At 34.6% G+C, this 27,117-nt stretch overlaps 1 protein-coding gene across 9 annotated transcripts in view; it reads left to right on the forward strand.

Moving 5' to 3' along the window:
* The window catches only part of STXBP5L (syntaxin binding protein 5L), a 231,754-nt gene that overhangs the window by 182,365 nt on the left and 22,272 nt on the right, over nt 1–27,117 (forward strand). For 5 of the 9 annotated variants that reach the window (XM_033134983.1, XM_033134991.1, XM_033134974.1 and 2 more), the window contains 4 exons: nt 2,082–2,132; nt 15,086–15,256; nt 17,341–17,580; nt 24,949–25,309. In XM_033134983.1, the coding sequence (XP_032990874.1) occupies nt 2,082–2,132; nt 15,086–15,256; nt 17,341–17,580; nt 24,949–25,309 (823 nt within the window). The remainder of the gene's footprint in view (nt 1–2,081; nt 2,133–15,085; nt 15,257–17,340; nt 17,581–24,948; nt 25,310–27,117) is intronic. The other 4 variants (XM_033135011.1, XM_033135040.1, XM_033135029.1 and 1 more) reach the window with 1 other exon arrangement.

Below are 27,117 nucleotides of genomic sequence, written 5' to 3' on the forward strand. Positions count from 1 at the left end.
TTATTCACATTGTTATTAAAGTTCCCTACTGGATCCCACCATTTAATTATCCCCTTTCCCTCCCTCAGTTACACAATTGAGGATGGTGTTTGTGAGAGGGCCCCAATTTTCAGGTAGGAAATAGTGTACAGGAAGCCACAGAGGTAGGTGGTAAAGTGGAGGGGGGAATCCCCCAAAGTGGAGCAGTTTTGAGAACTATAGTAAGTTAGATACTCGACTATGGGAGGTGAATTCTCCTTTCAAATAGTGGGAAGTGGGAGGGCATCTGATACTGTGGTCACTGACCCACTGCACGCTTCTGGGCTTATTGCCAATGGGGAGGGGCTGGTTGCCCTCTTTGTAAAAGCATCTTTGTAATTCATTTTTTAAATAATTAATACCATGTAGATATATTGAAGTACCCTATTTAAAAACAAAATAAAAACAATTAAAAGATAAATTCTGAAATAAATCTTTACATCATAAAGAATTAGTTTCTATTTAAAAAATTAAATGAAAGTATTTTAAATAGTCAATACCCCACTTCCTCAATCCATCGGAATTATGAATCAATTTTTAAAATATATTTTATTTGCAACCTCTTCTAACACATAATTATTGTGTATATTTGTATAGTTTGCCATATTTTGATATAAATAACATTTTTTTGTTTGTGTTGCTAATTCTAAACCCAAATTACTACAATTTGATTTCTTGATTTCCCCTTAATCTTAATAGAGTTATTTCTCAATGTCTTTCAGAGATAACTATCTGCTGCTATTGTTTTTATTAGAATGATAATGTTTAGTTTCTGTTTATAAGTACGTTAGCATAGCATATTGTATTCAGCAAACTACAGCCCACAGCCTAAATCCAGCTTGCCACCTATTTTGGTATGACTTGTGAATTAAGAATGGGTTTTTAATTTTTTAATGGTTATTGAAAAAACAAAATATGAGTAATAGTTTATTGACACACAAAAATTACATTTAGGTTTATATTATATTTGGGTTTTATAAAATGTATTCTAAACATATTCCATTTGAAATATTAGAGATAGTATCAAGAAAGTTGACAGATAAGACTAAGCTGCAAATTGATAGAGTGATTTTTTTCAAAGCTGTATATCTAGGGGGGTAACAATTCAGAAATTTGTGAGCCATGTTTTCTGATTTTTAAATTGAGTATTCTTTCTACTATATCATCTGGCTCTTTATTTTCAAATTACTTCCTTAGTTGTAAAAAATTACTCTTTAGAAAGTATAAATTAATTGGTGGTATCAATTTGAGTCTTAAAGTAGTAATTGACAGAAAAGATTTCTAACATGATATCCCCTAATGCATTTCTTTCTATGATAACATGCATTCCAGTTAAATATTTTTTGAGATGCCCAATGTAAAATTTTTACTAACAGATTAATAATGAGGAATATTTTTCAGTAAATTGCAGGAGTTTTCTTAGTTTATTCAAACATTTTCTGATAGCTTGATTTATTATAATATAATTAAATTCATTTTCACATATTTTGTATTTCCAAATTTTCTTATCTACTGAATGTAATATTGTAGTGTGCAATAGTGATCATTTCACCTGTGATAGGTATGGCAAAGTTTCCTTGACTATATTGTATAAATCTATGATAGAATTTTCTCTATTTCAAAAAAATGTTGACAAAGTTCACCAGTTTTTACCCTTATCATTGGTATTTATAATATAACCTAATACATTGCAATACTTCTTTACCTATTAGATTTATCTAAAATTGATTTTCAGTTCTTTCCAAATTAAATAAGAAATCACTCCCTATACCACATGAGAAAAAATCTATGCAAAGAGACACCTAAATATTTACTGCAAGAACAATTACTTTGCTCATGTTTGTTTGCATATTAAATATTTACTACTGAGTTTGTTTGCATATTAAATATTTACTACTGGCAATGAACTAACATTGAACTAAATTTCTGCTTCCATACATGCTCATTAAATGTAATGTTCATCAGGATTTTAATAATTATATTGTAAGACATACTGTTCCCCCACACTCCTCTTTAATTTTATATAATTAACAACTGCCTTTTTCCTTTTTCTGTTGTTTCAGTTAAAGGATCAAGAAAGTTAAGTCTGCCAACAGATCTTAAGGCTGATCTTGGTACGGTAGGCAAAAGCCAACAATTTTAAGTTTTCTTACATTCATTTGGCTGAACATTTTACCAGTCCATGAATAACACAAGTTTCCTAGATCACAGTGTTTGATGTCTTTCCAAAAAGCCTTTCTAAAAATCACCATACAGTTCTGTTGGCAGCATTCAACATTTTGTTTGTTAACAATCATTTTACAAAATTATGTTTTATAAATCATTACACACCAAGGTATATAATGTTTTGTTTGCTTTGTCATGAAAATGTTTTTAAACATTGAATAGTTACTCATATGGGCCCTTTGTGACTGTTATCATGTAAATAAGGATCATTTTTTCTGGAATTATTTTCCCTATTTTTTATCTTAGTATCATTTAGAATTAATGCTATTTAACAACAACAAAAAAGTCTGATATGTAAAAGAATGGAGCTTTGGGCATTTTTTTAATTCTAAGGAAGTTATAAAAATTTTGATTCACTTTTAGTTTATTTTTTGTGGTCGTCACAGTCTTAACATGATTCTAACCCTGAAATAAATAAGGCTTTATTAAATAGGCCTTCATAAATTTTTGTTTCAGAACTTTTATCTGCTTGTACCAGCATGGTTTTCTTTTTTGAAATGTAATTGAATTACCTTTATTCTGACTTAAAGTCATTCAATCCTACTAACATCATGATTAAAATAACAAAAAATATTATAATTACTCTTTGCATTATTCTGTAGAGTTTACAAAGCTGTTTCATATATGTTGTTGATAAATGGTAGATTTAAGATTTGAACCTAGATCACAGAATATGGTACCTAAAGTTTGTGGAGCATATTCACTTACCTCATTTAACTGTATCTAAGTTAAATAACTGTTAGATAAATAGTTTATTACATTTAAAATTACATATGATCTTATATGAATTTCATTAGATAGTTATAGTATTTTTAAATGCAAAGCCCTGACATAGTAAACTATCATTACTTATTATCGTTAGTTCAATATTATCATTAGTTCAATAAAGAAATTTTGAAGTTAATTATGAAGTGTAATTGATGTCAAAGGAAGGTTTGGGAGGAAAGGAAAATGAGTTTGAGTTGCTATAGGGACATCCATGTCAACCATTCAGTAAGCAATTAGAAATGTAGGGCTGCAGTGTAAGGGCGCTTCTCAAGTCCAAAATAATAGATAACATTCATCTGTATAAAGGTATTAGTGACTGTGTGTATGAGCTGTTCACTAAAGTCAAAGGAAAAATGACAATGTGTTGAAGAGCATTGGATACTAATGTAATTTCTTTGTTATGATAGCCTTTAATGGAGTAGTATAACAGTAATAATAAAATAATAGTAATAGCAGTAAAAACCACATACATTGACGCTTAGGCAGTTAGAACCTTTAGGTAGTTAGCATTTTATGAAGTAATTGCCAGATGTACCTATTGTCACTAGATGTAAGTAAAGTAATTCACTTTTTTATAAGAAAAAGGCTTTCAGCATGTAACACAGACAACATCCAACAAGACAAACATCTAAAGCAGTGATTCAAGGATTAGTATTAGGACATATTAGGCAATTACTAGAAAAACTAAAACAGGAGTTATGATGTTAATATCAAAGTTGAGTTCAAGGCAAAAATACACCACATTAGAAAAGTGCTTATATTTACAATGATGAAATGTACTATCCACAATGACACTGTTTTACACCCAAATGTAGGATTAACAATTGTATGTCAAAACTATAGAAATATAACAATAAGAAATAAAGAGAAATGCAATAATAGTGAGAGATTTTAACATAACTAATGACAACTCAAGAGGACAAAAAAGAAAAACCAGAGGAACAAAGAAACATAATTTACATGAAAAATTATTTAATACATCTTGACTTTGTACCTTGAAAGTATATTATTTTCAAGTGCTCATAGAAAAATTTATACTTATATTAAACTTAAATTTAAACTTATATTGAATCCACAAAGGAAATGTCAATACTTAAAAGTAGAATATTATAAACCATATTCTTTAATCACAAATTAACATAAGAAATTAATAAAAAATAGAAAACAAAACAACCCTATTATCTGGTAGATTTTAAACCCTGAAACAACTCTTGGGCCTGGTTTCCAACTTACTGGGTCAATAGCTAGACTTTTTTGTTTTGGTATCTCCACTAATATCATGGATCAAGAACTCTGAAAATTATAGTCTAGGTATCTAGAAAATAGTTAACAACTACAAAACTATTTACCCAAACTACAGAACAAAGAAAGGAAGTTAGGGAAAAAATTCCAGACTGCATAAAGAAATCTAATGCTAAGAGAGACAACAAAAATTAACTATGACAACAATTCATTCCAGATGGAAATTTTTTTAAATAACGAACACTGTAAAATAAGACTTTTTAGGCTGTTCAAAGAGAGTGATGAAAAAATAACTTTAATTCTTAAAAAGATCAAGAAATTATGAAGCTAAAACAAGCACAAATGAAAAAACAAATGAAAAAGATAACAATGAATGAACAAGTAAGGACTATCAATAAAGAAATAGAAATTATAAAAAGAAACCAAGTAGAAAATCTGGAGCTAAAATTACAGTAGTTATAATGGAGTAAAAACTGCAGTAACTAAAATGAAAAATTCACCAGAGAAGTTCAACAGCAGCTTTGAGCAGGCAGAATAAATTGGTCAACTTGGAAATAGTACAAGTAAAATTATTAACTCAGAAGACCAAAAAGAAAATGAACAGAAGCTAAGAGACTGTGAGACACCATATTATGAGTGCACCAACATATCAGGAGAGTACCAGAAGGAGAAGAGAAAGAGACAAAGGAGAAGAAAGAATATTTGAAGAAATAATGGCTGAAAACTTCCCAAACTTGAGGGAAAATGTGACTGTACACATCCAAGAAATTCAATGAACTCCACATATGAAAAATGTAGACACACACACACTGGGACACATTACAATCAAACTTTACAAAGAGAGGATCTTAAAAGCAGTGAGAAAGAAGTGACTTGTCATGCGTAGGGATACTGAATAATATTTATAGCCAATTCCACATCAGAGGCCAGAAGGTAGTGGGATGACAGTAAAGTGCTGAAAGAAAATAAAAACTGTTAACAAAGAATTCTATATCTGGCAAAACTTTCCTTCAAAAATGAAAGAGAAATTAAGACATTCCCAGATACACAGAAGCAAAGAGAGTTGATCACTGGTAGATCCTCCCTACAAGAAATACTAAAAGGAGTTCTGCAGGCTGAAATGAAAGAACACTAGACAGAACTTGAAGCCATATAGAAAAATAAGAACACTTCCCTTCCCTCTGTTTCTCTTTACCTCTCTAGTTCCATTCACCCACCTTCTTTCTCCTTCTCTCCTTCTTCCGCCTCTTACTATCATTTTTCATCCCAAGCTTTATCTCTCTGTGTCTTTTTCAATTTCTGCTCTCCCTTTTTCTCCCCTTCTCTTCCTTCCGTCTCTTCCTTCCTCTCTCCCTCTTCCTGGTGTGTACTTTCCCACAATGGGCACCTCCCTCCACAGCGCTCCCCTTTATCCTCTGACTTGTGTTTACGCACACACATACACACATACTTTATAGCTGCAAATGGCTATGATGGTAAATTTTATATGTATTTTACAATTTAAAAATATTTCCTTAATAAAAGGAAGTACTGACACATGGTACAACATAAATAAACCTCAAAGATATTATATGGAGTAAAAGAAGCCAGACATGAAAGACCACACATTATATGATTCCATTTATATGAAATACCCAGAATAGGTAAGTCTCTAGAAACAGAAAGCGTGTTGATGGCCACCAATGGAGAGCGAAAAGCAGAATAGGCAGTGAGTGCTTAATGGGTCAGTGCTATTTTTTGTGGTGAGGAAAATGTTTTGGAACTACACAGTGTTGGTCATAGTTGCACAATATTGTGAATGGACTGAATTTCACTAAATTGTACATTTGAAAATGGTTAATATTTATGTGAATTTAATCTTGATAAAAATGTAGAAAAGCATTAAAAATGATCAAATACAAATAAAGTCTGGAGTTTAGTTGATAGTAACTGGAAATGGAGAATGTAGGAAATTTAGGTTATCTTTGCAACTTTCCTCTAAATCTAAAATTATTCCAAAATAAAACATTTGTTTCACAAAATAGAAAGCTACTTCAACAAGACTCTTTACCAAAGAGGATATGCAGATGGCAAATAAGCACATGAAAAGATATTCAACATCATTAGCCACCAGAGAAATGCAAATTAAAGCAATAGAATACCACTAAATACCCATTGGAATAGCTAAAATTAAAAATACTGGCAAAACTAGGTATGGTAAGGATAACAGATCAACTGGAACTCTCATCTTTTGCTGGTGGAAGTGCAAAATGGTACAACTACTACAGAAAACAGATTTACTTTGGCATTTACTTATAAAGTTAAAACACAATTATTATATTATCTAACAATCCCACTCCTGGGTATGTTAGATTCTAGAAAATAAAAAATTATCTTCACTGAAAAATCTGTACAAAGAGTTCACAACAGCTTTAATTATAATAGCCAAAAACTAGAAACAACCCAAAGGTCCTTCAATAAATGAATGGTTTAACAAACTGTAGTACATTATAGAAAGGAATATTATTCAGTGATAAAAAAAAAGAACTATTGATATACCCAACATGTATGGACCTCAAAAGAATTGTGCTGAATGAAAAATAAAAAACTGATCTTAAAAGGTTAATTACTATATGAATCCATTTATTTAGAAATCTTGAAATAATAAAATTATAGAGATGGAGAATTGATTGATGTTTGCCAAAAGTTAGGGGTTTGTGAGGGAAGGAGTAGTGTGTCTATAAAGGAGTAATACAGATCTTTGTGGTGATGGAGCAGCTCTGAATCTTGATTGTAGTGATAGCTACCCAAATCTATACATCATTAGCCACCAGAGGAATGCAAATTAAAGCAATAGAATACCACTAAATACCCATTGGAATAGCTAAAATTAAAAATACTGGCAAAACTAGGTATGGTAAGGATAACAGATCAACTGGAACTCTCATCTACATGTGACAGAATACATGTGACAGAATTACATAGAACTACACGTACAAACACACAAATAAAACTGATAAAAACTGAGTAAGCTCTGTGAATTGTACCAATGTCATAATCTTAGATTTGATACTGAACTATAGTTATACAAGATATTAGTGATGGGAAAATGGGTGAAGAGTACATGGACCTCCCTGTACACTTTTTAAAATAATATATTTTAAATATATTTCTATGTTTTAAAGCAATTTTAGGTTTACAGCAAAACTGAGTGGAAAGTACAGAGTTCCCATACTCCCCTTGTCCCCACCCCTATCCCCACCCACACAGCCTCCCCCACTACTAACACGCTCCACCAGAGGGGTGTCTTTGTTACAACTGATGAATCTATATTAATACATCATTATTGCCCCACATCTAGTTTGCACTAGGGCTCATGCTTGGCGTTTGGACATAAGTATCATGATGTATCCATCGTTATTATATAATACGTTATAGTATAATACAGAATAGTTTTACTGCTGTGAAAATCTGCTGTGTCATCCTATTCATTCATCACTCTCTCCCCCTTAACCTCTGGCAACCACCAGGGGTTTGCCTTTTCCAGAAAGCCATACAGATAAAATCACACTGTTGGAATGATACCGTATATAACCTTTCCAGACTGACTTCTTTTGCTTAGTAATATGCAGTTAAGGTTCCTCTATGTCTTTTTCATGGTTTTGTAGCTCATTTCTTTTAGTGCTGATAATATTCCATTGTCTGGAAGTACCAGTTTATTTATCCACTCACCTACTGTAGGACATCTTGGTTGCTTCCAGATTTTGACAATTATGAATAAAGCAGCTATAAACATTCATGTGCAGGTTTATGTGTGGACATAAGTTTTTACCTCCTTTGGGTAAATATCAAGCAGTATGATTCCTGAATCATAAGGTAAGGGAGCTTTTTTGTTTTGTTTTATTTTGTTTTAATTAAAGTTTATTGGGGTGACAATGGTTAGTAAAGTTACATATGTTTCAGGTATGCAATTGTGCAATACCTCGTCTATATATATCACGTTGTGTGTTCACCACCCAGAGTCAGTTCTCCTACCATCACCATACAATTGATCCCGTTTACCCTCATCTACCACTCCCCTACCCGCTTACCCTCTGATAACTAAACTATTGTTTGTGTCTGTGAGTTTTTGTTTCTTTATTTGTTTGTCTTGTTCCTTTGTTGTTTTCAGTTTTATATCCCACATATCACTGAAATCATATGGTTCTCAACTTTTTCTGTCTGATTTATTTCACTGAACATGATAATCTCACGATCCATCCATGTTGTCTCAAATGGCACTATTTCATCTTTTCTTATGGCAGAATAGTATTCCATTGTGTATATATACCACATCTTTATCTAATCATCTATCGAAGGTTGTTTCCATGTTTTGGCCACTATAAATAAAGCTGCAATGAACATTGGAGCACACGTATCTTTATGGATAAATGTTTTCAGATTTTTTGGGTAGATACCCAGGAGAGGGATTGCTGGGTCATATGGTAATTCTATTCTTAATTTTTTGAGGAACCTCCACACTGCCTTCCATAGCACCTGCACCAAACTGTCCAATGCAAGTTTCTGTTATTCCACATCCTTGTTAGCATTTGATGTTGACAGTGTATTGGATTTTTGCCATTCTGATGGGTGTATTGTGGTTTCTCATTGTTGTTTTAATTTGCAATTTTAAATATTTTCATATGCTTAATTTGCCATGTGTCTATCTTCCATGGCTTAGTATGTGTTCAGATCTTTTGCCCATTTTTTAATCATGTTGTTTGTTTCCTTATTGTTGGTTTTTAGAGTTCTTTATGTGTTTTGAGTAATAGTCCTCTATCAGATATATCATTTGCAAGTATTTTCTCCCATTCTGTGGCTTGTATTCTCACTCTTTTGATAGTGTCTTTCACAGAGCAGAAGTTTTTAATTTTAATGAAGTCCAACTTAACAATTTTCTTTCATAAATCATACCTATGGTTTGTATCTAAAATGTCATCACCAAACTCAAGGTCATCTAGATTTTCTCCTGTTCTCTTCTAGTTGTTTTTTAGTTTTGCATTTTACATTTAGGGCTATGACCCATTTTTGAGTTAATTTTTATGAAGGGTGTGACGTCTGTGTCTAGATTTATTTTTTGCATGTGGATGTCCAGTTATTGAAAAGACTATCTTGGCTCCACTATATTGCCTTTGCTCTTTTGTCAAATATCAGTTGACTATATTTGTGTGGATCTATTTCTGGACTCTCTATTCTGTCCTATTGATCTATTTGTTGGTTTCTTCACTAATACCACATTCTCTTTATTACCTTAGCTTTGTATTAAGTCTTGAAGTTGGGTAGCATCAGTCCTCTGACTTTGTTCTTCTTCTCCAATATTGTGTTGGTTATTCTTGGCCTTTTGTCTCTCTATATAAACTTTAGAATCAATTTGTCAATATCCACAAAGTAATTTTGATGGGATTATGCTGAATCTATAGATCAAGTTGGGAAGAACTGACATCTTGACAATATTTAATTCTATCCAAGAACATGGAATATTTCTCCATTTATTTGTTCTTCAGTTTCTTTCATCAGTAAAGAAAAGTTTTTTGATTTTTTTTTGTTTTTTGTTTTTTAGTTTTATAGTTTCCTCATCTAAATTTTGTAATACTTTTTCGATTTATAACTCCGTATTTCATTTTTGAGGGTGCTAATGTAAATGTTACTGTTTTTAATTTCAAGTTCCATTGCTAGTATACAGGACAGTCAGTTTTTGTCCCTTTGGTGAGTGCTCACCAAAGGGTGACCTCAACAGAGGAGAATTTTAACAATAAAGCGGATAGAATGACCCATTCAGTGGATATCAATTAGCTTCTTTACCAGCCCCTATCATCACATAATGGGCTCATGAACAAAATAGCCATGGTGACAGGGATGGAGGTTATGCATGGACTCAGCAACATGGACTTCCACTCACCAAGGCTGACCTGGTTACAACCACTGCTGAGTGCCCGATATGACAGCAGCAGAAATCAGCACTGTCTCCAATGTGGAACCATTCCCCTGGTGATTAGCCAGTTACCTGGTGGCAGGGTGATTACATTGGACCACTTTTATCTTGTGTTGTTCTTACTGGAATAGACACTTATTCTAGATATGGATCTCCCTTCCCTGCATGGAATGCTTCTGCCAAAACTACCATTCATGGACTTACAGAATGTCCATTCATCATCATGATATTCCACAAACCATTGTTTTTCATCAAGGAACTCATTTCACAGCAAATGAAGTGTGGCAGTGAGCCAATACTTACGGGATCCACTGACCTTACCATGTACCCCACTATCCTGAAGCAAGATATGGAGATATATATCTTTTAACTAATGTTAGCATGGTATATCTTTTTCCATTCCTTTTAATCTACATATGAATTTATACTTAAATTGGGCTTCTTATGCACAACATATAGTTGTGTCTTGTTTTTTGAACCACTCTGATAATGTGTCTTTTAATTAGTGTATTTAGACTATTTCTTGTTTGATAGTCAAACACACTGAAATAAATACAAGTTAAACATTACACAAACCCCAGTTTTGGCGAGATGTCCTGCTGTACCAAATGAGCAGTATCATAGCTCCTAGCATTTAGGCCCCAGCATCATCAGGGCTGAGCCACTGGCAGAGCGGTGTCTTAACTAAACAGAACTCAACTCCAGTGTGGTTGGACGTTGTTTCTGGCGGCAAAGCTTCTGAGTATACCTCGCAGGTTCTCCCTGAGATTTTGAGCTGCCTAATATCCTCTAATAAATTCTTTTCCTATTTAAACAAATTAATCAAGCAAACAACCAATATTAAATCAATAAACAAACCAACTTGTCCTCCAACTAGGGTTACATAACCAATGATTAAGAAGGGAGAGAGGAAGAGAAAAGTTACCTCTTAATGATGAAAGTAAGCAAAGGTAAAGTGATGTGGGTTTTCAAACATTTTAATCAATTGTTTGATATCAGCTGTATTTTATATTGTTAAATGCAGTCTTTGTTTTATTTTTAGTTTTTAAAATCTATTGCTTATTTTGACTTAAAATTATGTTTAACATTTATTTCACCATAGAATCACCCTCTATGGCATCTATGCCTATATCTAAGCATCTGTGTCTACATAATACTATTTTTCACTTTCTAGAGTTGTGTGCTGTATTAAAAAGTTTAATAAAACTAGTTTATGAAGTATTAAATCTTCATTTATATTCTTCTATAAAGTTTTGTCAAGGACTATGTTAAAAATAATTTCAATTGTATTCAATAAGCCATTTTTCAGTAAATCATTATTGTACCTTAATTTATACAATAAATACACTAAATCAAATCTCCGTTTAAAGGCACAAGAGAATCAGCTAATTTAAAGCAGCTTGTAAGTGTTTAAAATTTGGGAATCTTTCTATAAATTAAAGAATAACCGTTTCCCTTTTGCTTCTACTTATTATTTTAAGACTGAATTTTTTACCGTGTTGTATTTTCTCTACATGGCATAGAGCTCCACACCTGGGCTAAAGAACCATTGCAATCAGGGAGCAGTTAGAGGAACAGAAACCATTCTAGTTATGTTATGCAGTAAGTGATTTAATGCAAGAAACTACCGTGTTTCCCCAAAACTAAGACCTAACCAGAAAATCAGCCCTAGCATGATTTTTCAGGATGACATCCCCTTAATATAAGCCCTAATGCATCTTTTGGAGCAAAAATTAATATAAGATCCGGTCTTATTTTCGGCGAAACACAGTAGGTGCTTATCAAACCACTGAATGACTGGAGGAGTAAACTCTAAGCTTTACCTATAGGTATGACTGTCAGAATAAGGCCACCAAACAGGCAGATCAGAAGGGCAGATAACTTTGCTACTATTAGAAATAAGGAATCAGAAGACCACTGCCATCAATTGTTAAACTGAAGAGCGTATTGTTATAAGATCAGGAATCTATTACAACTGCCTCTTGACGTACAAAAACTTTGTGACTGGACATTGGAATGTTGCTTTCAAAACAAAACAAAATAAAGCAGAGTGTCCATTGCAATAATTCCAAAGCAGCAGAAATATGGTTTCCATCTGATTTTCAAATTAACTGCCAGGCTTTTTCAAGCCCTGAGCCACTATGTAAAACAGATCATCATACTATGAGGAAGTGCAAGCCTCCTGAAGAAGCCACCATTGAGAGCCCCAACTGAACTCAGCCCTTGCATCACTCTAGCTCAGGCATGTGAGTAAAGAAGCCTCCAGAGGATTCCAAGCCCCCAGCCATTCATGCATTCCAAAATAAGGCCCAAGGCCTCATGGATATAGTATACCCACCTTGCCTTAGCCTGCCTAAATCATGGCCCACAGAATCTGTGACTATAATCAAATGATTGTTATTTTACATGATTAACATTTGGAGTGGTTTTTCTATGCAACAAGAGCTAACCAAAACACATAATATCATAGATAGTTTATGTTTCAACAAGCATTTCAGAAACATGTTTAAAGGTTATAATACTGCTATGTGATTATATACCACCATTTACCTAAAATTTTATGCTCAGCTTTAAAGGGTAGCTGGTTTCCAATTTTTATCCATAATAACTAAAACAACAGTGAATAATTTTATCAATAGAGGTTTTAGTTTTTCTTTTATATTTAGCATTACTTCTTAATCATAAATTTCCAGAATGAATGTCTCTTGGCTATGACCAAATGTCTAAGCGTTTTGTATCAATTCTCATATCTGTCTTGAATATTTAGCATGGTAAAGAAAAATAAGTTTTAAAGAAAGCAAATTTAATTCCATGTATTTTAAAGATTTAAGTACAAACATAAATCCTTTAAGTTAATCAGCCCTATTGAAAACAAATATATGGCCCCAAACTCTGGGCTGCCCTTGTTCGGTAATATCTCCTGGACCTCATGACTCCAACATGAGAACCTGAGGAAAATTTGGTCACTACAGTGGATGGGGAATGAAGGGAGGGAGCCTAGCATATTGAGTAATCTAATAATTGATACTGCCCTATTATGAGCTGAAATGAAACAATATTCACATGAAACAGCCACCAAGAAATGGTAATAGCTCGGCAGCGGTTTTGGCTTAGCAAGTGCAAGGGGTCCTGGCTAAATGAACACATTTTACTACTCTTGGGATCTGCCATATACTGTTGTACCCGGCTAAGAAGGCTGTGAATTCATCCCACATTCCTCTGGACAAGCAACCGTAGAACAGGCATCACATCTGAGGAAGGGTCCACGTGTCCTGATGTACCCAGAACAGGGCTTATTTTTGCAATTTGTACCCACAGAGTGTCACCACTTTCTAATTCACTCTACGTCCTTAATGCCAGCTGTTGCCCTCAGTGTTCTCCCTATTTATGAGATGATAGTTGATAGTGAAAGAGGGGTAGAGCTCTTGATTTCAGCTTCCCCGTGGCTAACTCATCATGGGATATTTCTGCCTTTCCACCTGGGAAATCTGGGATTTCTGAGATCTACTATGTTAGTATGGAAGAGAACTGGCCCGAAAGGGTTGGATCTCAACGTGCATCACCGTCACACGAGCCACTCCTAAACCCTATCAATTATTTTACATGAACCTGTGGCCCAGTTTTAAAGCAGTCAGACACTTAATGAGAAAAATCTGGATTAAAATCCTGCCTCCATGAATACTACTTATGTAATATTGAACAATTTTCTGAATCCTTTTCCTGAGCTTCAGTTTCCTTATCTGCAAAATCAGAAATATATAGCACCTACCTTGCAGAGTTGATGTGAAGATTAAATGAATAATGTGTATAAAACACCTGACATTGAAATATTCAATAAATGTTAACTCTCATTTTAAACAACAGTAAAATACACTAGTGCATTTAAATAGTGAAACCTAATTCTCTTTGCACAAGTGGCAAGGGAATCTAGGAAATGTACAATTATAAGTTTTCAAACTCTACAATACATAAAGGCTATAATGGATTGGACACTGAATGCCAGTTCCTTATGTCCAACATGGATAGTAAACATTGAATTCTCCGTTTAATTCTATTGTCCTTTGAATGACTAAAGAACATTTAAAATGCATTCTGAATATTACACTATGAGATATTTAAAATATTATTTTTTAGTATTAAGAAAAATAAGACTTTTTTGTGCAGTGACTTACAAGTTTTCAACATATATCAAAACAGCTAAATTCATAAGCTCTAAATAAACAGTACTGTTTTTCTTAGACGTGCACAATTTTAGTACCCTGGAATGGAACGACAATAACTTTTGTTCAGAGTTTACCATATACCAGGAAATGTTCTGGTTTGTGACATGTATTATTACAAAAACTCCATGTGGCGGATAATATTCCCAATTTACAGAAGAGGAAACTAAAGCATGAAAACTTCAGTAATTCCTAAAATTATTAAGTGGTAGAATTTGGATTTGAGCCCAGGCAGTCTAGCTCTCGAGTCAATATTCTTAAATACCATTCTCAACTGCACAGTAAGATGCTTCCATTCTATATCTTAATCTCCAAGCTTGTGAAGTACTTCCCACACTTACATAAATAGGTGTTTATTTAAATTATTCAAAAGAGAGTTCAGTATTATAACCTATTTTGTATGGCCATTAAATGGTAGACTATATAGTGGGAATATAGAATATTAAACTAGGTTAACTAGTCTAAAAGAATGAATCTTATATTTAATAAATATGAAATTTTTGGCTAATTACTGAAATTGTGACTAAATTTTAAAATAGCAAGGATTAAGCCATCTATATGGTTTGAAAAAAAAAATTCTCTTCTTCATTAATCTACATACTTGCATTACTTAATATTAAGATTTAATTATGACATTTATGCTGCCTTCCTCTTGGTACAGATCATGTAAATGGACACTGCACAAGTCCAACTTCTCAGAGCTGCAGTTCTGGAAAACGTCTTTCTAGTGCTGATGTTTCAAAAGTAAACCGCTGGGGTCCTGGAAGACCACCATTTCGAAAAGCACAGTCTGCTGCTTGCATGGAGATTTCTTTACCAGTTACAACAGAAGGTGGGTTAAACATGCAGATTTTTGTGAATACAATTATAATTTGATATGGTAACAGGAGTTGGAGGACAATGGATGGAGGTCATGTGTAAAAGATCTGAAAAAACTACAGTCAACTGTAGGCAATGAGTTACTAACTGAGAGCCTGGTCGGGCTGTGGCCATGACTCCAAATCCATGCCTCACTTCACCTTCTTCTTCATCTCTAAAACCAGAATGGCTCTGCTCATTGGTAGGTTCCCACCTCCTCCGTACAAAAGATTATGCCTTAAACTGTTAACACTCCCAGTAGTAATTGCAAGTTTCTTTCCATCTCAGTGGTAAGCCTCTTTGTGTTTCTATCTGTAGTTATTTAATGTCTTGCAACCTTAATTTCCTCAACTGTCAAGTTCATGTGACCAAAAAAAAGGGAGGATGTTGAGTTCTAAAGTTTGCAATCTTCATCATCATATGTTTTTAAAGAGGATTATTTGCTAATTTATGGAATGAGTGTGGGGGCAGGGAGTCAAGTACAAGATCCACAAGGCCAAAAATCTTTAGAAAAGGGAAAAAAAGGGAGAAACCGTATAACTTTGCTGCTATTGTCTAGCTGATAAAGAACTTTGGGGAGAAAGATAGGAAAAAAATAATCTTAGGAAGATTTGCTATGATAATTCTATGCTATAATTTCCCATTTACCACCCCTCAAAATTTTTGATGGTAATGAGCTATATTCTTTAAATTTTTAAATATTTTTAAAAATTTTTCTTTAATATTATGCCATACTAAATAGGGTCCATGGACATGTAGATAATGTTATCTCTATCACAGGTATCTACGAGTAGCAACTTTGAATGTTAATAAACCATAGAAAACTTGGGGGAACATTTTAGCTATGAATGTTACAACAGAAGCAAAATTGTAAAGGTTATAAAAGTAGTAGCACTCAATCACTGGACTGCGAGTTGGGAATTTTGAGTTTCAGATATTTCGGCCTCTAACTTGTGCTAGATTCTGGGAAAATTACTTAACTCTATGTCTCTGTCTCCAAATCTATAAAATATATAGATTATATACAAGCTTACTCTCATCTCTAAATTCTATTAAAAAGCATTATGTTTATAAACTTGCTGAGGGATATAAGGGGGGAAATTAGGAACACTATATTGTTTTCTACAAAACGGATAGTCAGAAATTTATATTTAGCCTCTTGTTATAAAAATGAGTCACACTTCTACCTATCAAGAGGGAAAGTGAGGGAGTAGAAAGAATATGAGGAACTTGAACCCTGGAGTGATTATACAAACAATACAACCTTCCTAGTACCACTTAACTTCTGCTTGCTGGAGTGTGAGCATGTGTAAGTGTTGATGAGCAGGAGAGCCTGAAACCATCCTGTTTCCTTTAAGTGGGCGGACGCCCTCTCAGAAAGATTACCACTCTCAATGGGATGGCATTGTTTACAGCTCCTTGTTTGGCCCTACACAGTTAGGACTCAATTTGGATTCAAGGTAGGGCAGCTTGGAACTAATTCAGGAAATCATTTGCTCTTTGGCCTTGGTAAATAATTCAGTTTTTACAACTGTAATTACTCCAGACATAGCAAAACCAAAAATTGTATTAGGGGAATGTATTCGCCACACAACATTTGTGACTCTTCAGGTCAGTAGCCACAACGTTGTCAGTAAGTGGGAATTGCCAAGAAATCATTAAGAACACTTCCAACAATTGATGGAGAGGAGGAAACCATAATTAAAAAGGTACCAGAAATGCTTGTAACCTTGACTATTTAGACTAAATATTTCTTTTCCAGATTAGAGAGTTTCAACTAACGTGTGAGGCAATGTAGAGAGAAAAACATGGTTAACTAGACCTCCAGAGAGTCAAATTTCGGCCCAGGTCTGCCTAGGTTTATGGCTTACACTTCTGGACTTCAGTCTCTTCATCTTCAAAATAAGCTGGTGAACTGGATAAGGTGACTTCCAGCTCCGTTAACAAAGAATCAAATTCTACTTCCCTCTCATACTTCTGGTTTTCATGTACTAAGTCAGACTTTATTTTTTCTGGAAATGCACTAACATTTAATTTTTGTTTTTTAAATTTCCTTAGAAAGCCGAGAAAATTCGTATAGTCGTTCTAGGAGCTCCAGCATCTCTAGTATTGACAAAGATTCTAAAGAAGCAATTACAGCGCTATACTTCATGGAGTCCTTTGCTCGGAAAAATGACTCGACTGTCTCCCCTTGCTTGTTTGTTGGAACTAGTCTGGGAATGGTGTTAATCATCCCCCTGAACCTACCGTCAGCAGGTGAACAAAGATTCACAGAACCAGTCATGGTATTGCCAAGTGGTAAGAGTTTTTCTTTACCTCCATTACTGCTTTTTGAAATTTAGATATAAGGTATTGTAAAACATGAATATGTAAAGATTATAAGTATTCTGTGTAATAGGAACTATTGAGAATTTCATAAGTCATATACTATTTCAACATGAGTCATATTGCAACCTTAGCTTTCCTTTAGGGTAAAATAATACAAGCATTTCCATAGTACTAAACTGTGGACCTGCTGACCTAAACAATGCCTTGGGAAATAAGTTTCTGAAAAGCACTGAGGAAAACCTTAATACAAAAGTTAAAAAATTATTCTTAATGAATTGAAGCATTTCTCCAAAGCTCCATGCCAGATGTTTTCACATCATCCTTAAAGAACTCAGACCAGTTAAGCTAGAAGTAGTTTGACCTGACATGGCTTTCCAAAGTCTTTGATAATCTCCCCATGTTGTTTCTAAGAAGATGTTACACAATTTCTTTTCTTTTAATACTAGTGCCTAGAAATTCGACCTAAATCATGAGTCTTGTTGCTAAAGCATATGGTATATGCTCTTCCTACATGAATTATCTTGTTTCTTTCAAAGAAAAGATGAGTGTGATTCCTCGTTATTTCTTAATTTTAATTTTTAATTTCTTATTTTTCAGTTTGTTCTTATCATTAACTTTTACTGTCTCTTTCCTATATATGGTAAAAACTATCTGAAAAACATTTAATAAAAAAAGAATTTTATTAATATGTAGCATAAGGGATTTTATGTTAAAAGAATACATATATATGGTATGGTAGGTTAGATGAAGTTGTGTTTTCTTTGTTAACAGGTGTGCTAAATGAATATATATATGGATTGTTACTTATTGTAGGTGGAATAATTAGCTCTCCACTAGTGTGTCAAATTCAGATAAATGTGAATTTGTGTGTCTGTGTGGCTTAAACAAAGGAAGTTCATTTTCTCATCCTTCTGAAGGCTAGAGGTCCAAGATTAGGGGACCGCAGGTTGGTTTCTTCTGAGGTTTCTTGCAGATGGCATCCCTCTGTATGCAGGTATCCCTGCTGTCTCCCGGTGTGTCCTAATCTTCTCTTCTTAGAAAGACACCGTCAGTTTGGATTGGGGCCCACACTAAGAGTCTCATTTTAATTTAATCATCTCTTTAAAGCTTTATCACAAAAACAATCACATTCTGAGGTACTGGGGTTTAAGCCTTCAACATATGAATTTGGGGTGCGGGAGAACAATTCAGCCCATAAAATGCATTGTATTTTAAAAGTTAATCTGTTAGGATCATTTTTTTAAATTTATTTTTAATTGTAGTTGACGTACAATATTATATTAGTTTCAGGTGTACAACATTAGTGACTAGACATTTATGTACCTTATGAAGTGATCACCATGATGAGTCTAGTGACCATCTGACACCATAGTTATTACAATATTATTGACTATATTCTCTCTGCCACGTGACTTATTTTATAACTGGTGGTTTGTACATCTTAGTTCCCTTCACTTTTTCCACCCTTCTCCCTACCCTTCTCCCATCTGGCAACAATCAGTTTGTTCTTGGTATCTATGAGTTTGTTTCTGAGTGAAAATAAGTAAGACAGAGAAAGACAAATACTATATGATTTCACTTATATGTGGAATCTGAAAAATAAAACAAATGAACAAACAAAACAGAAACAAACTAATAGATACAGAGAATTATTTTAATTGTAAATATATTTCACAATGAGAAAATACAATTTACTACATTCCTAATTTTAAGGAAATATGCACAATTATCTTCTGTATGGTTTCTTTGGAGATATGTCTATTCAAGTCCTTAGCCCACTTTTTAGCAAAAATAAGAATTGGTTTTTGAAAAGATAACCAAACTGACAAATTTCTTAGCTAGACTAAGAAATGAGAGAAGACTCATAAATAAAATCAGAAATGAAAGAGGAGCCATTACAACTGATGCCACATAAAAGATTAAAAGAGACTACTATGAAAAATTATATGCCAACAAACGGGATAATCTAGAAAAAATGGATTCAATTCTTAGAAACATACAACCTACTGAGACTGAATCATGAAGAAATAGAAAGTCTGAACAGGAGAGTAAATCAGTAACCAAAAACCTCTTAACAAAGAAAAGCCCACTTCTCTTTTCTTAAGGAATCTTTTCACATAAATGTATTGATTGTCTTGACAACAAATTATAATAAATGATATGGAAATTTGAAATGCACTAAATCATTGAATTTTAAAATAAGAAAGCATCTAGAGATTATCCATTCTAGGAGCTATCACTGTAGCCTTAATCAGAATCAGTTGGAGGGTTTGTTATAACAGATTACTGAGCCCAAACCCCAGAGTTTCTAAATCAAAACATCTGGGCTGGGATCTGAGGATTTGCATTTTTAACAAGCTCCTAGGTGATGCTGATCATGGAAATGCAACTTTACATGCTGAGACGGAAAAACCTACCATTTTTCCCTCTCACATAAGGACATAATCTAGTCCTTCTTCCTTCTGTGTGTTTCTCCTGTGTGTCTCCTCTACTTCCACACTATGACCACACTCACAACATTTCTGATACCAGATTTATGGAGGTTTTCTTCTCACATCAAGCAATTCTCTGTAACCCTGGCTGGGTGTCCCACAATTTAACTCAATTCTGACACTATCTACCTGGAGATAGCATCAGACCCCACAGGTGAAAGGCTCGGTCCCACAAAACTGTCCCCCAACACTTTTCAAAACTAGGTTGTCACCTGTGCTTCTGACCCATCAGCTATAAATCTGAGATTCTCAAGATTAATTTGCTACATCAGCTCACAGAAATCAATAAAACTGCTTACTTACTGTTTCCAGTCTGTTGTGAAAGGATGCAGATGAACATCCAAATGGAAGAGATTTCAGGGCAAAGTGTCTGAGAATGGACGCAGAGCTTCCCTGCCCTCTGCAGAAGCATCACTCCCCCACATTTTCACCTTTCACCAACCCGGAAGCTCTCCTAATTCCCTCCTGTTGGGTTTTTATGGAGGCTTCATTACACAGGCATAATTGATTAAATCATTAGCCATTGGTGATTGAACTCAATCTCTAGCCCCTCTAGTCATGTGGTTGGTTCCCCTGGCAACCAGCCCCCATCCTTAGAAGAGGTCGAGAAGGCACCTCATTAACATAGTAAAAGATACCTGTGTCTGTCTCATCACTTAGGAAATTCCAAGGGTTTTAGGAGCTCCATGCCAGAACTCTCAGACTAAATTGCCTAAACTCCTCCAGGGATTTGACATCCACTTGGATACCTACTAAGCATCTCCAACTTAACGTGTCCAAACTGAGTTCCTGACAGCCTTTCTATTTTCTCCCATAATCTTTCCCACGTATGTTAATGGCAAGTCCATCCTTCTGATTTCTCAGGTCAAAAACAAAATCATCCTTGACCACTATGTTTCTTTCATACTCTAAATCCAATTTGGTAGCAAATTCTGTTGGCTCAACCTTTATAATATACAGTGGCACCTCGGTTTTCGAACATAGTCCGCAGTTCTAAAACGTTTGAAAACAGCCGACAGCTAGGCCTCAGGATCTTGCACTCAGCAGAAGCCGTGTGACGTGTTCAATTTCTGAGTCGTTGTTCGAAAACTGAAGCATTTACTTCCGGGCTTACGGCGTTCATAAACAAAAATGTTCCTCAACATAAACGTTCAAAAACCGAGGTACTCAGATTCTGATCACTTCTCACCACCTCTGCTGTTACCACCTGGTTCAATCAAGCCAGTATCCATTTCTCACCTGGATTATTGTGCTGACATGTTAACTGCTCTCCCTTCTTCCAGCCTGACTCCCTATAGGATATGCCCAGCAGGAAGAGTGATCCTGTTAAATGAAAATTAGATTATATCACTTTATTCTCAAAATCCTGCCATCTCTAATAGGATAGTCTAAGTCTTTACCTTGTCGGACACAACCTGGCTCCATATTATCTCACTGATCTTATCTCCTATTGGTCTGCCCTTCACTGCTTTAGAAAGGCAAGGTCTGTGAAGTTTGAGATTTTACCTTACTTGCAAACTAATAAAGTTAGATTGCCAGTTTCATGGATGCTGATAGAAAATGTGAGACTCCTGTGTCAGAGGTGAAGGATAATCACATTAGCCAGAATATCAGCACTATGAGCCCGAATTCCCGGAGCATCATGCCTTCTCTTCTGGGTTAGTCTGCCCAGGCTGCCATAACAAAATACCACAGACTAGATGGCTTGAACAACAGCATGTTCTCATACTTGTGGAGACTGGAAGTCCCAAATCAGCATTCCAGCAGCGTTGGTATCTGATGAGAGCTCTGTCCCCACAGAGAGGGAGAGAGAGCATCCTGGTGTCTCTTCTTATAAGGACATTAATTCTATCAGATCAGGGTCCCACCCTTGTGACCTCATTTAACCTGAATTGTTTCCTTAGAGGCCTCTTCTCCAAATATATCTACACTGGAAGCTGGGGCTTCAGTATATGAATTTGGGGCCAGGGAGAGGCACAAACATGTAATCCATAACATCTTCTACTCTATTTAAAATTTAATCCCCCCTTTCCCCAAGAGGTCCTATTCCTTTTCTGCTTTATTTTTTCCCCTTGGTACTTATTATTACCTAATATCTTATATATATACTTATTTATCATATATGTTGTCTGTCTCTATCATAGAAAGCAAGTTCTGTGAAGGTGGTGATTTTTGTCTGTTTTATTCACTATTATATCCCCTATGCCTAAAATAGCCTAGAACATATAGTATGCCCTGAATAAATATTTGTTGATTGAATGAATGAAGGTTGTAGTGAGGAGGATTGATTATTTGGAAAGCTGGAGTAAGGTACACTTCTAGCCAGTGAGACCTCCTTTAAGAGGAAAGTCCTAATTAATTGTATGGTCAATTACATACTGTAGACTAAATTGTCAAGGTCTTATTATAGAAGCCCTTAAATTTAAGCTAACTTTGTAGTGAAGTGTATTTCTGAAATACTGGTAACTTATTATTTGGACTTAAGGTTTTTTTGTTTGTTTTTTTTTAAGTTAGGAAAGATTAAAGATAGCGTTATAAAAATTAATAATACATTGTTGAGAAAACTTCATACCCTATGTAAACCTAATGAACAGAATATAAACAAAGCATTTTTGACCACACATTAGGAAATAAAGCAACTGTTTCAGCAAAGGCAGCCCATTAAAATTGTCATTTTGATGCTGACTTCTTATAAACATCATGTATAAGTAAAATGGCTTCAAAATTGTAAATTTCTTATCTTTTTAACCCACTTTAGGCTATCTCTAAATTAAGGATGCGGCAGGTAGTTATGGAAATGTGGTTTTATGAAAGGATCAATTCTAGATGAATTCTAATTAAATCATTCCTCATACCTTTTGGCATTACTTTTTTTCATGGGAGGTTGGGAGTGCTGTCCTTTTATACCTGGACTCTCAGACTGAATTGCCTAAACTCCTCCTCTCCTATCCTCTGCAGTTATCCTAGTACTGTTCCCGTAGGCAGAAAGAACAGGGCACAGGGCCGTGGGGAGAAAGTGGGTAGGAAAAGTAGGAGGATGTGAGGGGAGACAAGAAAAGAGAGGAGATGAGACCATTCTTAAGAAAAGGTGCAATCGCTTCTCACCTTTTGGCTAAGATCAAGTGTGAAGAAAAGGTGCAGCTACAGCTAATTGTAATAGACTATAATACTATTAGCATTGCTAATAGGCAGGGAAAAATCTCCACCCTGCATGTTGCCCTGACAGTTCTGACAAGGGCCAAATAAGAATAAAAATCCCTCCTCCCGAAAGGAAGGAGTGGTCAGCAAAACCCGCCCTGGAAACACCTGTAACACCACCCCTGAATATTTTGTGCCCTCATTCAAATATAATCCTAAATTTGTTTTTCCTTCAGGGCAATTGCTCTTCTTCTGTGTCTGCCCCCTCTCCCTCCATCTTGAGAGTGTACTACTGTGATTGACCTAGCCAGACAATCAGCTCTAATGCATCTTTTGGAGCAAAAATTAATATAAGACCCAGTCTTATTTTACTATAAGACTGGGTTAATATAATATAATGTAATAAATACAATATAATGTAATGTACTATAATTAATATAATATAATACCAGGTCTTATATTAATTTTCGCTCCAAAAGACGCATTGTCCGGCTAGGTCTTATTTTCGGGGAAACACGGTACACTACTTCCTTTCTTTTAGTAAATCGACTGCGTGCTTGGCTTTGTTTGTGTTGATCATTCCAGTAGGTCCTGGAATTCCTCCCTGTGACATTTACCGTGAATCCTTGTTCTTGGTAACAGTAAGACATTCACAGGCCACTAATTCTGGCTTTAAAGTGAGTTTAAAAACACAATTGAGATGTTAAATCATCTAAAGATGTTATTTTGAATTTGATAAGTTATAAGTACTTTAAGTTATAAAGTACTATCTAAACGGAATGTATTTTTATATATCACCCTTTCTTTTTCATGTCTCTGTCACATATACACTCTTGAGGCATATCAGCCTGATTAATCCTTACTCTCTTGACATGGTGTCTAAGGACAAAGGAAAGAAAAGGCTGCTTAAGGGAGAGTCTGGAAATGTCCAAAGGTCAATCTATTCCAAGTTACCCTTCTAAGCTTTATAGTATCCTGTCCTGCAGGACTAGTAAAAATCACTGATAGGTAGTAATCTAGCATGGATATTCAACCTTGAAGAATCCAGGTGAGTAAACTTCTTTTTTGTATAAAGATGCATTAGTCTGCATATAAGAGCCAAAGGTGCTCTGGTTTGTTTGTGTGTTTTTTCCCCCATATAATTCAAATTGTTAGCATGAACTCTAGATGTTAAAATTTCAAGAAATTTACTCTGAGTGTTCAATTTCAGGGGGGAAAAAAGCATTTTCTAGCAAATGAGCCTGTGAAATAAGGAAATGGAATAAGATGGCATGATTATTTTTTCAGTTCAAGTTATTTCAATAAATAAAAAGTATACATTTTCTAATATATGCTTTTCAAAAAGAATTTTAAGAGGGACTATGTAGCATAAAGGAATGACAAATCAGTAAACCTGAGTTCTAGTCCAGGCTCAGGCACTAACTTGCTATGTGACCTGGCCCAAGTCTCCTAATCTTTCTGGGTCTACATTTTCTTATTAATATAATGGAGAGGATTTGACAAGTTGATGTCTTAGGCTCCTTTTAGAACTAACATTCTATGATTCCAAGTTATTGCAACTGATGAACTCACAAATCTGATTTATGTATATTACCACAATATTATGATGCCATAAATTTTCATAATATAAACATTTATTGCCCATAGATGAATAACAGCTGTTTTAGAAAGAATTTCACATGCCAGTGATATGAAATTGTTTTTATAGGTACATTCCTCTCATTGAAAGGAGCTGTGCTAACATTCTCCTGTATGGATCGAACTGGTGGATTAATGCAACCGCCATATGAAGTGTGGAAGGATCCAAACAACATAGATGAAAATGAAAAATCTTGGAGAAGAAAACTGGTCATGAACTTCCCCTCTCCATCCCAAGAAATAGGAGATCATCAATATACAATAATCTGCTCAGAAAAACAAGCCAAAGTCTTCTCACTGCCTTCTCAGACTTGCCTTTATGTTCATAACATCACCGAGACATCTTTTATACTGCGAGCAGATGTGGTGGTCATGTGTAACAGTGCCTGCTTGGCGTGCTTTTGTGCCAACGGGCATATCATGATAATGAGGTACTTGCCTTCTTTATAAATTATCTGGTAATCACAGCAGTGCCAACAAGGTACAGTTCCGCACAGTATACGAAGATGTATAATGTGCAAGATGTTTTGAAGAAGCAACCTGAGATTGTTGTTTCGTTATGTTTGTGAATGTTTTATTGTTCAACAATTTGAGAAGAGTTTGGTTTTTTTATTTTTGTTTTCGTGGGTATTTTGTTTTTGCTAAAAATTCTTTGCATTGTGAACAAAATAATTGACACTAAGGAATCTAAGGAAAGAGTGATTTCCCAGTCATTCACACAAACATTTCCCAGTCATTCACACAAACATGAATGAATAAATTCATTCAGCAAACATTTATTGAGCATATTACCTCCCGGAAGTCATGCTAGGCACTAGAAACATAAGGATGAATAAACTACAAGGAAAAGAAATGAACTGTTACTTTTACTACGTTTCATAGTACAAATAAGAATTTTGCATACAAAATTTAATTTGATTCTTATAGCTTCTCTAGGAAAATAAAGTATTATTTGCATCCTCCATTTTACATATGGTATTAATAGTAAATTAACCTCTTTCCTACTACCACCCATTAATTTGATTGAATCTATCATGAATGTCTGTTTACTAAGTTTGTTTTGGATTCATATCCTGAGGAGCTTAGTTACTTAAAATGTCTTAACATATACTTTTAAATATTTTTTTCACACAAAGCCTTTGAAACCTATTATATAATTTATGCTTACAGAACATCTCAATTCAGATGAGCCACATACCAACTGCTCAATAGGCACAGGTGGCTAGTACTGCCATATTGGACAGCACAGTGCTAGAACCTCATGAAAAGCCTATTGCAATGCACAGGTTTCAGGTCCCATTTCACATGGTAAGGTTCTAGGGTTTAAATTGTAATTACAAACTACTTTGATATGAGAAATAGTACTTTTTTTTCAAGGTGCTGGTTTTATAATCTGGGATCATTTAAAATCATTGTACATACTGGAATAAATAGAATGATTTCACAGCCTCAGATTTAATTACAAGCTTGTTTTTCTCCTTTTGGCATTAGAGTGTGATTTTAAAGTAGTGAGACTGGTTTTCTTCCATAGTTTATAAAACTGGCTCTAATGACAGTATCCAAAGGGACATGCTGATGAATTTAAGCAAAATCATTGGCTAAAACATTAGGATAAGCATATATCCATTTGGTAAGACAATTGAGATGAGTAGTATTCATTTGGATATGAAAATTCTCATCTATTATTTATAACTTATTCTCATTTTCTTATAGCTCTAGCTGTGCTTATCTATTAATCATGCCTTCAGTGTAGGTGCCCTGAGTCCTAGGTAATTTTCATTTCCTGTATTTAGAGGAAGTAAAGGAATGGGGAGCAAAGCCATTCCATTCCCAGGCACAGTGAACTGGACCCACTGCACATTTCCATGAGTGCATAACCTCCTTAGACTCAGGAGCTTTTCCTTAAAAAGAGACAACAGACCAGGTATGTAGTTAGGCACGTTCTAGCTGTAGCGTTTCTGCCATAACCAAAGACTATAACCATATTGTAGGAACCTGTGAAATGCTGCAAAAAGTATCCTGAAATTCCTGATCTCTGCATTCAATCCATCATTCAAGGACATTTGCTTATTATCTATATGGATTAATATAGAATAACTCTGCCCATGAATTTTTGTGTATACGGTTTTATATCAAAGTCTAGTTTACTACAACTGAGTCTTCAAGAGGATAAAAAAAAAACGCACTAAAATAGTGGTATAAAAATTACTGTTTTTCTATAAGGATCTGCAAATTTTAT

This window comes from Rhinolophus ferrumequinum, chromosome 2, assembly GCF_004115265.2.
Source record: "Rhinolophus ferrumequinum isolate MPI-CBG mRhiFer1 chromosome 2, mRhiFer1_v1.p, whole genome shotgun sequence".
In the NCBI taxonomy this organism is placed as follows: Eukaryota; Metazoa; Chordata; class Mammalia; order Chiroptera; family Rhinolophidae; genus Rhinolophus; species Rhinolophus ferrumequinum.